General features: G+C 36.3%; 1 protein-coding gene across 1 annotated transcript; it reads left to right on the forward strand.

Moving 5' to 3' along the window:
• Positions 1–13889: 13889 nt before the first annotated feature.
• LOC123860539 (heterogeneous nuclear ribonucleoprotein A3-like) lies at positions 13890–15188 on the forward strand. The gene has a single exon (XM_045899218.3). The coding sequence runs from the start codon at positions 13987–13989 to the stop codon at positions 14497–14499; it is 513 nt and encodes a 170-aa protein (XP_045755174.1). The 5' UTR covers positions 13890–13986; the 3' UTR covers positions 14500–15188.
• Positions 15189–15547: the final 359 nt, after the last annotated feature.

Genomic DNA, 15547 nt, shown 5'->3' on the forward strand with positions numbered 1-15547 from the left:
GGGCAGAAAGATCTACACTTTTGCTGTATGAACCTCATGGTTATTTGCTTAGTGCTCAAGGGGGAGGGGGCATGCAGGGAGTATTAGATTATGTTTTTTATGAATTTCTACTCATAAAACTACTTTGACAAGATTTCTCTGGTGCTTATCATTCAGTTCAATATTAACTGTCAGTGACATGTACAGGCAGTCATGACACCCTTTAAGAAAAGAGCAACCAGCATGTATTTGATCCTTACCGAAACTATGCAGGCTATAGGTCAACATTTTTCTGCTTCTATCCCTCATCATTTCCCCCCTGACCAATTGTTGGTCCTTAAATCTTTAAGGTTGTTAAAGGGCGAAGGGCCCGGCCTCGTGAGCTTCTTCAAATTGACAGGGGTTGTAAAGATATACCTATCTATGGACCAAAATTGGTCACTATCTTTCCCTAGAAGTAACTGTTATGGAAGGCCATTGTTCTAGAGTGCAGAGTGGACATTGGGGCGAATTTGTTTTGAGTCATAAGGACTATCTGTCAGCTGGGTGAAGGAGTCAGGAACTGCTTGCATGTATCTCAACAATAGGAGAGAACAAAATGAAAGAGACAACATACTAGGATTAATACTGTAATAAAAATAAGAAGTATGATAAAGAGACCCTTTAGGGTAGACCATAGCCCACCTCCCAACCAGGAATTTAATCAATCATTAAGTGCTATGTAGGGTCTTTAAAAGCACCAATTTGGTTATTTATATCAGTAAGTAATCCTGTTATATTTTTGTCATAATCTGGAATGTAGATGCAACATTCCATTTTAATAATAGCACATGTTCCTCTTTGTGCTGCTGTAAGATATCTAATGCCAATCCATTTTGTAGAATTGCTTTACACATTTGAGTTAATGTAGTGTTTAATAATGTAATGCTATTTGAGTCATTTAAGGCCTTAATTGTGTATTTATCAAGGGCATCCATATGCCATATGACATTTTCTAAACCTACTGATAGAAAAAAAATCAATGTCAGATAGATGGTCATACCAACAGAACATGGATCTTGCCCATCATTGTTTCATATACGGAAGATCAGCTGGACTTATGGTAGTCTTAGTGCCACAGCCATGCATCCAGGCATAACCTATAGTACATTTCCAATCCAGCCTGGTGGAATCCAAGGCCACAAATTTGGCCCACATAACCATTGTGTTCCATTAGATGCTAGCCATCTGATGTCTGGTTGCCTTGTCCAGTCAGTAGTAAAGCAATCAGTTGCCTATAAAATAATGGTATGGTCACAGGCTTCTGCAGGGAGCTATCCCATTTGGCAAGTACCTTTAGGCCATAAATCAAGGATATGTTTTTTCTGTTTCCAACATAAAAAAAAGCCCTTTGGCTTAGTTGTCCTACTGTAGGAGTAAGCCACACATATCCATTCCATATTTAATATGATCCTTCCTGAGTATATTGATAGGAAGGACTACATAGTCAGGGAATTTGTTGTCATGAGCCTATCTGTGGGTTGGCATATTCAGTTAAATTCTGATAGTTTGAGGATTAAAAAAAAAGGCCTCTTACGGCCTGGAAAGTCTCATGTAACATTTACCATAGGCCAGCAAGAAACATTCTTTTTAGTAATAGAAATATCCCTATGTGTGCTGGAATTGGGGTGACTTCATGTTGGGTTTGGTTAAAGGTGGCCACTGTATGCTTGGCTAAAGCCTCTATTTGTAATTTTGCATCAATAGAGGTGGCTCCCAGGACAAATATGGCTAAGGAATAAAACCATTAAGAAATTTTCTTTGCTTGATGTCTAACCTTAACAATATCCTAATCACAAGAAATTACTGGCAAGTGGGAGATGATGTGTCCTGGTAGATAAGGGCATCCCCAAGTGCATTTTCTCAATCCAATTATAAGGAAGGTGGGGCCATCCATTATCTCCACAAGTTCATAGTTAACCCCATGGAGTGGGGTATACTCTGACTTTTAAGGAACAATTTTGTTATCCCAGCCACATAGAATTGATCAAGGTGACAGCTGGGTTACACAATTGTTGGAGCATCCAACCCATTTTCCAGCTGTTTAAATAATCATATGTCCATGGGGTCCCCCACCGAGTAACAAGCAGGAATATCGTCTATATATGAGGTATTATGGCAATCTCTCTGAAGTTTACCTCCAGTTGTCTAGCTTAGGCAAACAACAAATATTTAAAGACAATCAAATCTAGAATCTAACATTCATAAGGATGCATTATTGAAACATAATTTTTCTCTCTCAATTCACCCTTATTTCTAGAGATAGCCAAATCAAGACTAATTCATTTGTAAAACAAGTCCAATTTTAACAAATTTGGCCTAATTATTTATATAAGCTCAGCAAGAATAGTGATTGATCACTAAAATCACTTAAAATCTGCTTTGCTAGAATTTATTTTATAAAGAATCTCCGGATTGAACTTTTAATAGCCTCTCGAGGCCAGAGCCAAGCCAAATATTTGTTGTAAGACTTGCCTGCAATACCTGTGGATTTGGGGATATTTCTCTTCGTGAGGTCCCCACAGTATCCTAAGGTTTCCTGCACCTGCCATGAAATGACATTCTTTATTCACCTGGTAAGGCTGATGGGAAATCTGTAAGCAAGGTATCAGCCTCACATTCTCAAGGGGCTTTATTGGCTCCATAAAGTCAACCTTACTTCCTTAAAGCTGTCTGGTCATACCTGAGTCTATGCATGTCTCTCTCAATTATGACATTCCAGTCAAAGCCTTGGTTATATAACCAATGTTTCCAATGGTGTCCTGTTACAAGGAGAACAGATTCTCATTGAACTTATGAAAATAATTATAATTGCCATGAAAGAAAGAATACTCGTTGACAGTTTCTGAATTCTGAAGGGTTCAGGTAGGGAGAAAAGTTAGAAGTTTCAATTTTTTCGCAAAGGAATATTTTATCATATTTCTGTAAGTCATGGGTATCTTAAGAGAAAGTTTCCTTAAATCTAGAAGGGCAAACACTAAAGAACCAGCAATGTTTCCAACAAGAGTCATAAAAAAACTAAAATCATCTTCTTCAATTCATTCAGTCCTATGTTATTAATTTTTATTCTGTTTCAATGAAGCTTTCATTAGTTCTGGAAATCCTTACCCAGTTCAGAATTATGATTTTACAGATATCAAAAACCTGTATTTGTCAAAAGTCCATTTTATGAATCTCCTTGAAATGAAACACATTTTGCAAGAGAATCAGAACAATCACTATTAATGACAAAAAAAAAAAAAAAAGACCCAGAAATGGACATGGTTTAAGATCTGATATGAGAATTTATCGTAATGAAATTGACAAAGAAATCTGGTTATTTCTGTGACACACATTTCAATAATTCGAGTAATGACCTTATACCAGGACATATTAAAACTTCAGGAATTTCATATATTTTCTAGAAGAGTTAGAGCATTTACCCTTACAATACAACCCAAGGCTTATCATTATTGGTTTGACAGTGCTTTCTAAGTAACTTAGCATGTCAAATAAAACAAACCTAATTAGTCAAAAAGATTTCATTTGCCATTTCAATCTTGGGAGGTTTGTTAAAAACCTTAGAAAGTTTTAAAGCACATACCTAAATAGGATTAGAGATCATTATAAAGTTTATATTTAACCAAGGTGGCAATAAGGGATTATACAGGAAGCTATTGGGTTGTTAGCAAAACTTAGCTCCTTTAACACTAAGAAGTTTTAACATTCTTAAGTAATCAAAGACCTGATAAAGACAAACCATAGGAACTTTTGCTTTTCTGGGCAGATAAAGAAAAAAACTTTATGTTTTCTTTTTTTTTTTTTTAAGATTTTATTTATTTATTTGACAGAGAGAGACACAGCGAGAGAGGGAACACAAGCAGGGGGAGTGGGAGAGGGAGAAGCAGGCTTCCCACAGAGCAGGGAGCCTGCCCCGATGCGGGGCTATATCCTAGGACCCCGGGATCATGACCTGAGCCGAAGGCAGATGCTTAACGACTGAGCCACCCAGGCACCCCTGTTTATGTTTTCTTATCAAGAGCAGACCAACAATCCAAGAAAACTCTCTTTTTAACAAAGAGAAAAGCAGAATTTCAGTCTTATATCAGTGTACTTTTAAAGTCCATTCTTTCAACCTCAGTCCTGACCACACATAAAATTCTTTTCCAAAGCTTTCCCTTCACAAGCCTTCTTTTTCATTCAGATTTTGTCCTAAGCCTTTTCTCTCCAAACAGCCTCATTTTAGAACAAAATTACCTTCTTTTTCTCTCAACAAAATATATTTCCATTCCTTATATCTTTCTCATATATTTCATATTTTCCTACATACAGATTTGCTTTCCTTATTTTCATCAGTCTTAATTACACTGAGCAAAATTTTAACTCTTAGAAACCTTAGCTTCAGTGAAAATTAGGTGTAACCAATTGTGAACTGTTACACCAGAGCTCTTTAGATCTGAAATTCATGAATACATTTCATAATTTCAATAAAACATGTTTTTCCATAGTACAATCTTTCAATAAAACATATTTACCAACAGACCCAAGTATCCTTAGTTTCTCCACGATAAGAAGCCAAGGCAGATTAAACCTATGTTCAGTAACCAATGCTTTAGTATTTTATCTTATTTAGAAAAGACTTAGATATCCAATGAATTCAATCCAATTTTTCATTTAACTTAGCAAAACTTCAAAGGTTCAGGTTACTAAAAATTTTGAAAGCTATTTAAAAATTTTACTGATAAACCTTTTTATTCAACTTATTTGTTAACAATAACTCATGAAAACTCTTATGAGACAGACAACATTAACCATCATTTAAATCACCTTTTTGCTGACAAATTGCAACAGAGATAATGGGAACTTATTTGATTGATCTTTAGTAAACTTTGGAAGAATGAAAGTTTTATAGTAAATGCTGATAAGTGTAAAGACATGTATTAAACTAACAAACTGAAATTAGTTCAAATACTGAATATGTTGCACCTGAGTCCACTAAAAGTCAATCAATTTGTTCCACACTGTCAATTTTTACCAGGGGCACCTGTGGGGAAATGAAGTGGGAAGTTTAAGTTCAAGGGAACCCTTGGACACTTTCATGTTGATTCAGGAGGTGCTCCAGTTTGAACCTCATAAGGCCCAACAGCTTGGGGTGCCCTTTGCTCTGTGATAGTGATGGTAGTAGGAATAGGAGTCAGTGGTGCCAGAGGCACGGAGGATTCTACAGGAGCCAGGCATGAAAGCTGGACCTATGGTAATGAAGAAATAGGAGGAGGGGGAGGAGGAGGCAGAAGAGGTGAGGTGCTGCCAGCAAGGCTGGAGGCAGGTAAAAGCCCAGAGGGCAATGAAAGAAGACTCCCCATCCTAAAGCTTGTCAGCTCAGACAGGTGAACAGATATGTTTTCTTCCCACGAACAAAAAGTGAAAATAGGCAGTCCATGTCAGGCCAGAAAAGACAGGGAACCTCCCCAAAACAAAAGGAATTTTGGCAGATGCTTTGGAATATTCCTTCAAGTCCCCATTCCAAGGAAGACTAACCAGACAATTGGTGCCAATTATCATAGCCATTAACCCAGGAAATGAATGAGGGGAAAACCCCACATATGACAAGAGTCAAGCAATATTCATCCAGTCCTTTCAAGATATATTCCAGATCTGACACACAAAAGAAGGAAACAAAGAGGAAACACATGACTGAGGAAGAACAGAGGGAGGCAGGTACAGGATCTTTGCAGCAACCTGTTTAAAAGAGAGTTGGACACCTTGGCGGGGCGGGGGGTGGGGGGGTTTCTATATTTTATAGCCCAACAGCTTAGGATGCTTTTTCTTTAAATCCAAATTGACTTTAATATGCTAGGAGACAGCCCAAGAAGGAATCCTTTGAGATCAAGAAAGCTGATCCCATAGTTAATTCTTATAAAACAAGGAGAGTACATTAACTAACTAGGAGTCCATTACCAAAATTCCCCTCCACTTCTAAATGGCATCTCATTAGGAATATTGCTGAAGTTTCCTGAGATTCAGAGTGGCAGGAGGCATCCCTCTTTCCTGACCACTCTGATACCTCTGTACTACCTCCCTTCGGTTCCCCATTGCCTTCTAGACTATAATAGGTGCGTGTGGATGGACTGAAATGCCCCAGAGATTGGGGCTGCCTCTTTCTATTTTGGGGTAATTGATATATTTAGTGACCAATAATAATATCCTTTGTAAGCCTCTAGATCTAGTATTAATGGGGTAGAGGTCCTGGCCTTTGTTAAGAAGAGGCAGCTATTTTATATCATATTAAGTATCACATTCTAAGTTAGATGCCCTTTCAATCTGAAAGCAGGACTGAGAACACCAAAGAGCCCAGGCATAAAGACAAATGAGAGACATGGGAAAAAAATGAAAGTATGGAACTCCTATGTAATCCAGGCAACTTTCTTGTGAGCTTTATCCATGATCCAGTCTCAAGGGAGTGGTCTCCAGTTGGATGAGTACCCCAATTGGGTAACAGCTCCAGCTGGTCCCTTTTGGGAAGCATGCAGTCAGACATATCTTAGATTTCATGCTCAGCAAGAGATCACACTGGGTTTTTCAGGAGGAAGGCTTACATGGGAGTTTTAAGATCAGCGACTGTCCTAATGACATGTATGTTCATCCAGTACCTGAGAAGAATACAAATATTAAAAGAACAAGTAAAAAGAGGGAGAGCCTGATTTCTGAGCCCAACACCATTACAGCCAAGGTACTGGCATCCAGCTGGATGGCAGGTGTTTGTCCCTCTCCATAGTGTAGCCACAAGAAAGAAATTATTTCCTGAGCACTCGGGCAAGACATATTTTGAAGGGTTGTACTGTTCAGAACATCTCCCCCCAAAAAGAGAAAGAACAGGTAAGAAACAAAGACCGGCAGTAAAGAAGACTTAGCAAGTTGCACTGACGCTCTTGGATTCACTCCATTGTCCCTCTCTGGGCCACTAAAAATGTTTTGGGATGGTCGAGCACAATGGTCAAGAAAGAAATCTTGAGACATTTTATGGTGCAATTTAGTAAGTTTATTTAAGTAGCACGGGAACAGGACCCATGGGCAGAAAGAGCTGCACTTTTGCTGTATGAAGCTGGTTATATGCTTAGTGCTCAAGGGGGAGGGAATGTGCAGGGAGTAATAAATAATAAATGTTTTCTTTGAATTTCTACTCATAAAACAACTTTTGCAAGATTTCTCTGGTGCTTATCATTCAGCCTGATATTAACTATCAGTGAGGTATACAGGCAGTCATGAGACCCTTTAAGAATATAGCAACCAGCATGCATTTGATCCTATTGAAACTATGCAGGCTACAGGTCAGCCTTCTGGGCTAAAGATGAACATTTTTCTGCTTCTATCCCTCATCACAAGCAGATGACCTGAACAAAAGTGCTAAAGCAAAAAAGAGTATGACACCTAAAGACCTGAGAGGAGACCATTGTGGATAGAGTATAATAAGGAAAAAGAACACTGAAATTAGAAAGGTAAGTATCGTAGGGTAGAACATGTAAGACCTGTAGTCCATGACACAAAGTTTTGATTTTATTTATAAATACAATGGGAAACCAGTCAAGTGTTTTAAGCTGAGAATGAACATAAACCTATTTACATTTCTAAAAGTCATTTGCTCTCATTAGTATGGGGAAATCAATTGGAAAGAGGTAAGACAAAAAAAACACCTGTTGGATTGTTGTTGTTTATGCAAGAAATGATGTTGTCGTTTATGCAAGAAATGACAGTGGTCTAAGAAAATGGCAGCATAGATGGAGAAAAGTAAACAGATTCAAGATATATTTTGGCGATTACACATACTAGATTCAGCTACCATATAAAAAGTCTTATAAAAACTAACATTTTTAGGGCACCTGGGTGGCTGGCTCAGTTGGTTAGGCGATTGACTTCAGCTCCGGTCATGGTCTCAGGGTCCTGGGGTCAAGCCCTGCTTCGGGCTCCCTGCTCGGCAGGGGGCCTGCTTCTCCCTCTCCCTCTCCCTTTGCCGCTCCCACTGCTTGTGCTCTCCTGCTCTCTCATTCTGTCAAATAAATAAATAAATCTTAAAACAAAACTACCATTTTTAGAGAAAAGAGTATGTCTTATAATTCTTTGTCCCTGTTTGGGACAATCCATGGATAACATATCTACCACCTGCCTTTACTATACCTTATATTTTCAAGTTTTTTCCCAGTTTTTATTTAATCACAAAAGCAATATACCAGGTGTATGCTAAGGACGTTACATATGCAATATCATTTAATTTCATTTAACAATCATCCCATTTTTGTGCAGCAAAGGCAGTCCTAAGAGGGAAATATATTGCAATACAGGCCTACCTCAAGAAGCAAGAAGAGTCTCAAATACACAACCTAACCCCACACCTAAAGGAGCTAGAAAAGGAACAGCAAATAAAGCTTTTAGTTATAAAGAACTTATCAAACTCAACACCCAAAAAACAAAGAATCCAGTTAAGAAATGGGCAGAAGACTTGAAAAGACACTTTTCCAAAGAAGACATCCAGATGGCCAACAGACACATGAAAAGATGCTCAACATCACTCATCATCAGGGAAATAAAAATCAAAACCATGATGAGATACCTCCTTACACCTGTCAGAATGACTAAAATTAACAACACAGGAAACAACAGGTGTTGGTAAAGATGCAAAGAAAGGGGAACCCTCTTGCACTGTTGGTGGGAATGCAAACTGGAGCAGCCACTCTGGAAAAAAGTATGGAGATTCCTCAAAAAGGTAAAAATAGAACTACATTACAATCCAGCAATTGCACTACTAGATATTTACCCAAAGGGTACAAAAATACAGATTTGAAGGGGTACATGCACCCCAATATTTATAGCAGCATTATCAACAATAGCCAAATTATGGAAAGAGCCCAAATGTCCATCAACTGATGAATGGATAAAGAAGATGTGGTGTATATATACAATGGAATACTACTCAGCCATCAAAAAAAATGAAATCTTGCCATTTGCAGTGATGTGGATGGAGCTAGAGGGTATTATGCTAAGTGAAATAAGTCAGTCAGAGAAAAACAAATATCATATTATTTCACTCCTATGTGTAATTATAAAAACAAAACAAATGAACAAATGGGAAGGAAAAAAAAAGAGAGAGAGGGAAGCAAACCATAAGAAACAAACTGAGGGTTGATGGAGGGAAGGAGGGAGGTGGGGAATGGGCTGGATGGGTGATAGGTATTTATTTTTTAAGATCACATCTTTTTTTAAAAAAAGATTTTATTTATTTATTTGACAGAGACATAGAGAGCACAGATAGGCAGAGCAGTAGGCAGAGGCAGAGGGAGAAGCAGGGTCCCCACTGAGCAAGGAGTCTGACACGGGGCTCGATCCCAGGACCCTGGGATCATTGCCTGAGCCGAAGGCAGCCGCTAAACTGACTGAGTCACCCAGGCGCCCCTGGGTGATAGGTATTAAGGAAGGCACTTGTTATGATGAGCACTGGGTGTTGTATGTAAGTGATGAACCACTGAATTCTACTACTGAACCACTGAATTCTACTATGTTAATTAACTAGAATTTAAATAAAATTTGAAAAAATAAAGATTGTGGTTCAAGAAAAATGTTTTTGGAGTTATTGCCACTTGCTATATCTTTAATTTCTATTTGCCCATGTACAATAAGAAGTTTTAGGCATAGCATCCCTCAGTATTAATGGTATTAATCAAATAATGTATATATGAATTCCTTATCACAGCATACAAAAGCTGATCTTTACATAGTAATTACTCTGTGCCAGGAAGTATCCTAAGCAATTTATATATATTAACTCATATTAATCCTGTGAATAAGTACTATCACTTCCCCATTTTATAAATGGTAAACTGAAGCAAAGAAGTCAAGGAGTTTCCCAAGATCATACAGCTGGCAAATAGTGAAGTCGTAATTTAAAACCAGGCAACCTGGATCAAAAATCAGAGCTCCCATGTTTATGTTTAGTACTGTAGTATGTGTAGTCCTTAATTTCCAAGACCCTGGAGTTAGAAATAATATACTGCTGAGAGAATCAAAGAAGACCTAAACAAATGAAGAGATATGCCTTGTTCATAGGTCCAAAGACTCAATATTGTTAAGATGTAAACTCTCCTCAAATTGATCTATATATTCAACACAATCCCAATAAAAATCTCAGCAAGACTTTCTTGTTGAAATTGACAAACTAATTCTAAATTGCATATAAAAATGTTAAAGACCTAAAAAAAAAAAAAAAAAAAATCCTAGACCTAGAATAGCCAAACAGTTCTGGGGAAAAAAGTGATAATAAAGTTGAAGAACTTATACTACCTATTTCAAGAATTATTATGAATCTGTAGTAATCAAAACAACATTGTACTGCCATAAATATAAAATAAATAGTAGAAGGAAAAGAATACAGTCCCAGAAATAAACCCACACATAGACAACTGATTTTTGACAAAGATGCAAAGACAATGTAGTGGAGAAAAGCAGCTATTTCAACAAAGTGTGATGGAATAACTGCATATCCATATAGAAAAAACGAATGTGGATCCATATCTAACAATAAAAAAATTAACTCAAAACGGATCATAGATCTAATTGGGAAACCTAAAACTATAAAACTTCTAGAAGAAACACAGAAGGAAATCTCTGGACCTTGGATTAGACCAGAGGTCAGCAAACTCTTTCCTTAAAGGGCCAGATAGTAAATATTTTAAGCTTTGGACCAAGAGGGAAAAAATGAGAATATTGTATAGCTCCTTATATAGCAAGAAAAAAAACATATTTCCACAAATTTTTTGAAGAAATTCATTTTTTAATTTTTTATTATGTTATGAAGAAATTCAAAATATAATCATGATAACTGAGTACAATTTTTTTGTAGTACTGGTCCACAATATGGATATGAATATGAATAACAGAATTTGGGGTGGGGAGATAATACTTCACTTAATTGGATGTCAAAGTTAGTGTTCTCTAAGATCAAAACCGATTGCAGAGTGACATCAACAAAACTGGCAGTGTAAGTACCTCCAAAAGTTTGGCCCTCCATAAAAGCAACCAAAAAATGGCCCAAAATCCTGTCAAAATTAACTTTTTCAGAACTCTGAAAATTAACAAAAGGCTTGTAGCAATCCAGGAAGCATCTAATCAAGAAAAACAGCTAAATCTCAGTAAGAAATTGAACTTTGTTTTAACTTGCACTAGTCCCATACCCCAGCCCAGTTAGTTTTGAAAAAAATCACAGCTCACATTCCCAGTTACAGAGGGAGTAGAACAAAATTCCTTCTCAAAGAAGTAATATTTGACCTGTCTGGTGGTTCCCTGGAAGACTCCACTCAAAATGCTTGCATTTATTTGATCTCACTTGAATTTGTCCACAAAGAAATATCACCTTATGCCTGGTAGAATAGCTAAAATAAAAAAGAAATAACAAGTTTCGGCAAGAATGTGGAGAAAAAGGAACCCTTGTACACTGTTGGTGGGAATGTAAATTGGTACAGCCACTGTGGAAAACAGTATGGAGTTTCCTCAAAAAAATAAAATAGAAATAATTAATGCAATAATTCCACTATTGGATATTTACCCAAAGAAAATGAAAATACTAATCCAAAAAGGTATATACATCCCTATGTTTATTGCAACATTATTTACAATTACCAAGATAGAGAAGCAACCTAAGTGTTCATCAATAAATGAATGGATAAGGAGAATGTGGTGTGTGTGTTTGTGTACATGCATATGTGTGTGCATACATGGAATACTACACAGCCTTAAAAAAATACTAAGATTGTGCCATTTGAGACAACATGAATGGACCTAGAGGCATTATGCAAAGGAAATAAGTCAGACTGAGAAAGACAAATACCATATAATTTCACTCATATGTGGAATCTAAAAAACAAAGCAAATAAATAAACAGAAAGCTGAATCAGACCTATAAATAAAGAAAACAAACTGATGGTTGCCAGAGGGAAGGCGAGGATAAGCAAAATGGAAGGGGTGTGAGAGATACAGGCTTCCAGTTATAGAATGAATAAGTCATGGTAATAAAAGGTACATCATAAGGAATATAGTCATTGATATTGTAACAGCAATGAATGGTAACAGATGGTAGCTATATTTGTGGTGAGCACACCATAACATGTAGAGATGTGGAATCATTATACTGCACACCTAAAACTAATGTAGCATTATGTGTCAAGTACATTCAAATTAAAAAAAATTAAAAGTATATATCAAAAAAATTACAAGGGAATTGAAATGTGTTAGAAAATATCTATTTTACACAAAAGACAGCATTAATGAAGGAACTGAGGGGGAAAAAGAAATATAAAAAACAAGTAGCAAAATGGAAAGTATAAATTTTAACCTTAACAATAATTATATTATATGTAAATGGATGAAGCTCTCCATTTAAAAGTCAGAAATTGGCAGACTTGATTTAAAAACATGATCTAGGTGCACCTGGGTGGTTTAGTCAGTTAAGTGTCTGACTCTTGATTTCAGCTCAGGTAATGATCTCAGGGTTATGAGATTGAGCCCCAAGTTGGGTTTCACACTGGGCATGGAGCCTGCTTAATATTCTCTCTTTCCCTCTCCTTCTGCCTCTCCGCCCTCCCTCTCCCTCTCTAAAAGGAATTAAATAAAAAACAAACAAACAAATACATACATAAATAAATAAATAAATAAATCATGATCTAACTATATACTGACTACATGACACTTTAATTTCAAAGACAAAAATATGCTGAAAGTAAAACGATGGAAGAATATGCACAATGCAAATTGTCGGCAAAAGAGAACTAGAGAGTCTACACTAATATTAGACAAATTAGACTTTAGGACAAGTATTGTTACTAGAGTCAAAGAAAGACATAATGATAAAAGCATGAATCCATCAAGAAGATAGAGCAATTATAAATATATATGCACCCAATAACCATCCCAAATTATATGAAATAAAACTGTCAGAATTGAAAGAAGAAATAGACAATTCAACAATGGCTGGAGACCTCAATATCCCACTTTCAAACATGGATAGAACAAATATACAAAAAATCAGCAAAGAAATCACAGGTTGAACAATATAAACCAACTAGACCTAACAAGCATCTACAGAACAGCAGAATACACATTCTCCAACTCACATGGAACATTCTCCATTATAGATAACATGTTAGGCCATATAACAAGTCTCAATAAATAAATTTTAAAATATTGAAATCAAACAAAGCATACTCTCCAATAATAGTTTGAAAGGAAAAATCCAGAGAAGAAAATTTGAGAAAGTTACAATATGTGGAAACTAAACAGTCCATTTTTAACCAATGGATCAAGGAAGAAATCAAGGGAATTTTAAATATAGTTTGAAATGAAAAGAAAATGAATATACAGCATGCCAAAATCTATAGAATGCAGCAATAGCAGTGTTCAGGAGTAACTTTATAGCTGTACATGCCTAGTTTTTTAATTTCAAGTCAATAATCTAATAATAAAAATTATAACTAAAATAATGAAATAGAGAATAGAAAAATAATAGAGAAAATCAATGAAACCAAAAGTTGGTTCTATGAAAAGATCAATAATTTTGACAGATCTTTAACAAAGGAAAAAAAGAGAGAAGACTCAAATTACTAAAATTATGAATAAAAGGGGAAACATTCCTACTAAACACATACATATATAAAGGAGTATTGGGGAATATAATGAGTGTCAACAAATTAGATAAATAAAATGGAAAAATTCCTAGAAAGACACAAACTACCAAAACTAACTCAGGAAGAAATTAAGTTGCCAGATCCACCTCCATGACCTCTTTGTGATCCAGCAGACTGCATTTCTTGTTTAGAAAGGGCTTTTTTCACTTCACAATAATAGTGTGGTATTTCTGAACAACAATTTTATCAACTGTATCATGATCATCAAAAGTTACAAAAGCAAATCCTCTCTTTTTTCCACTCTGCCTGTCTTCCATTAACTTCTATGGTTTCAATCTTGCCATACTTTTCAAAGCAGTCTGGCAACTTCATGGGTTGTGGAGGAAACTTTGGAGGTGGTGGTAACTTTGGCCGTGGTGGAAACTTCGGTGGAAGAGGAGGCTATGGTGGCGGAGGTGGTGGTAGCAGAGGTAGTTATGGAGGAGGTGATGGTGGATATAATGGATTTGGAGGTGATGGTGGCAACTATAGTGGTGGTCCCGGTTATAGCAGTAGAGAAGGCTATGGTGGTGGTGGACCAGGATATGGAAACCAAGAAGGCAGATATGGAGGTGGTGGTGGAGGATATGATGGTCACAATGAAGGAGGAAATTTTGGAGGTGGTAACTATGGTGGTGGTGGGAACTATAATGATTTTGGAAATTATAGTGGACAACAGCAATCAAATTATGGACCCATGAAGGGGGGCAGTTTTGGTGGAAGAAGCTCAGGCAGTCCCTATGCTGGTGGTTATGGATCTGGTGGTGGAAGTGGTGGATATAGCAGCAGAAGGTTCTAAAAAAAATTCAGAAGAAAAGAGCTACAGTTCTTAGCAGGAGAGAGAACAAGGAGTTGTCAGGAAAGCTGCAGGTTACTTTGAACAATTGTCCCAAATGCATTAGAGGAACTGTAAAAATCTGCCACAGAAGGAACAATGATCCATAGTCAGAAAAGTTACTGCAGCTTAAACAGGAAACCCTTCTTGTTCAGGACTGTCATAGCCACAGTCTGCAAAAAGTGCAGCTATTGATTAATGCAATGTAGTGTCAATTAGATGTACATTCCTAAGGTCTTTTATCTGTTGTAGCTTTGTCTTTTTCTTTTTCTTTTCATTACATCAGGTATATTGCCCTGTAAATTGTGGTAGTGGTGCCAGGAATAAAAAATTAAGGAATTTTTAACTTTTCAATATTTGTGTAGTTCAGTTTTTCTACATTTTAGTACAGAAACTTTAACAAAATGCAGTTTTGAAGGTGTTTCCTTGTGAGTTAACAAGAAGATCATTGTTAATTACTATTTTGTATGAATTTTGCTAAAGTTAACTGTAAAGAAACACCTGCTGACTTGCAGTTTAAGGGGAATCTATTCTCCGCATTTCCAAACCATGAAATGAATAGGCTCTGACATGTGGAGAGAATAGATATTTGTATGTTTGCAATGTGTGTTTTAGATAAATAGAATTGGGTATTTAAATTAGCATATTTGTGAATTTAATAGCATTAAGGTTTACCTTCAAATGAAAAAACCTCAAAATTCCAAAAAAAAGAAGAAATTAAAAACCTGAATACACATATAACAAGCAAAGAGATTTAGTTAGTAATCACAAAACTTCCCACAAAATCTTTCACTAATATCTATGAATTATCAGAAAGAGAAATTAAGAAATCAAAAAGAATAAAATACCCAGGAATTAATTTAACCAATGATATAAAAGACTTATACACTAAAAACTATAAGACAGTAGTGAAAAAATTGAAGAAAACATGAGTAAATGGGAAGATATGCTATGCTCATGGAATAGAAAAATTAATATTGTTAAAATGTCCATACTACCCAAAGCAGGCCAG

The sequence above is a fragment of the Mirounga angustirostris genome, unplaced genomic scaffold (assembly GCF_029215605.1).
Source record: "Mirounga angustirostris isolate CCGP_5_RB_7025 unplaced genomic scaffold, mMirAng1.0.hap1 SCAF_4, whole genome shotgun sequence".
In the NCBI taxonomy this organism is placed as follows: domain Eukaryota; kingdom Metazoa; phylum Chordata; class Mammalia; order Carnivora; family Phocidae; genus Mirounga; species Mirounga angustirostris.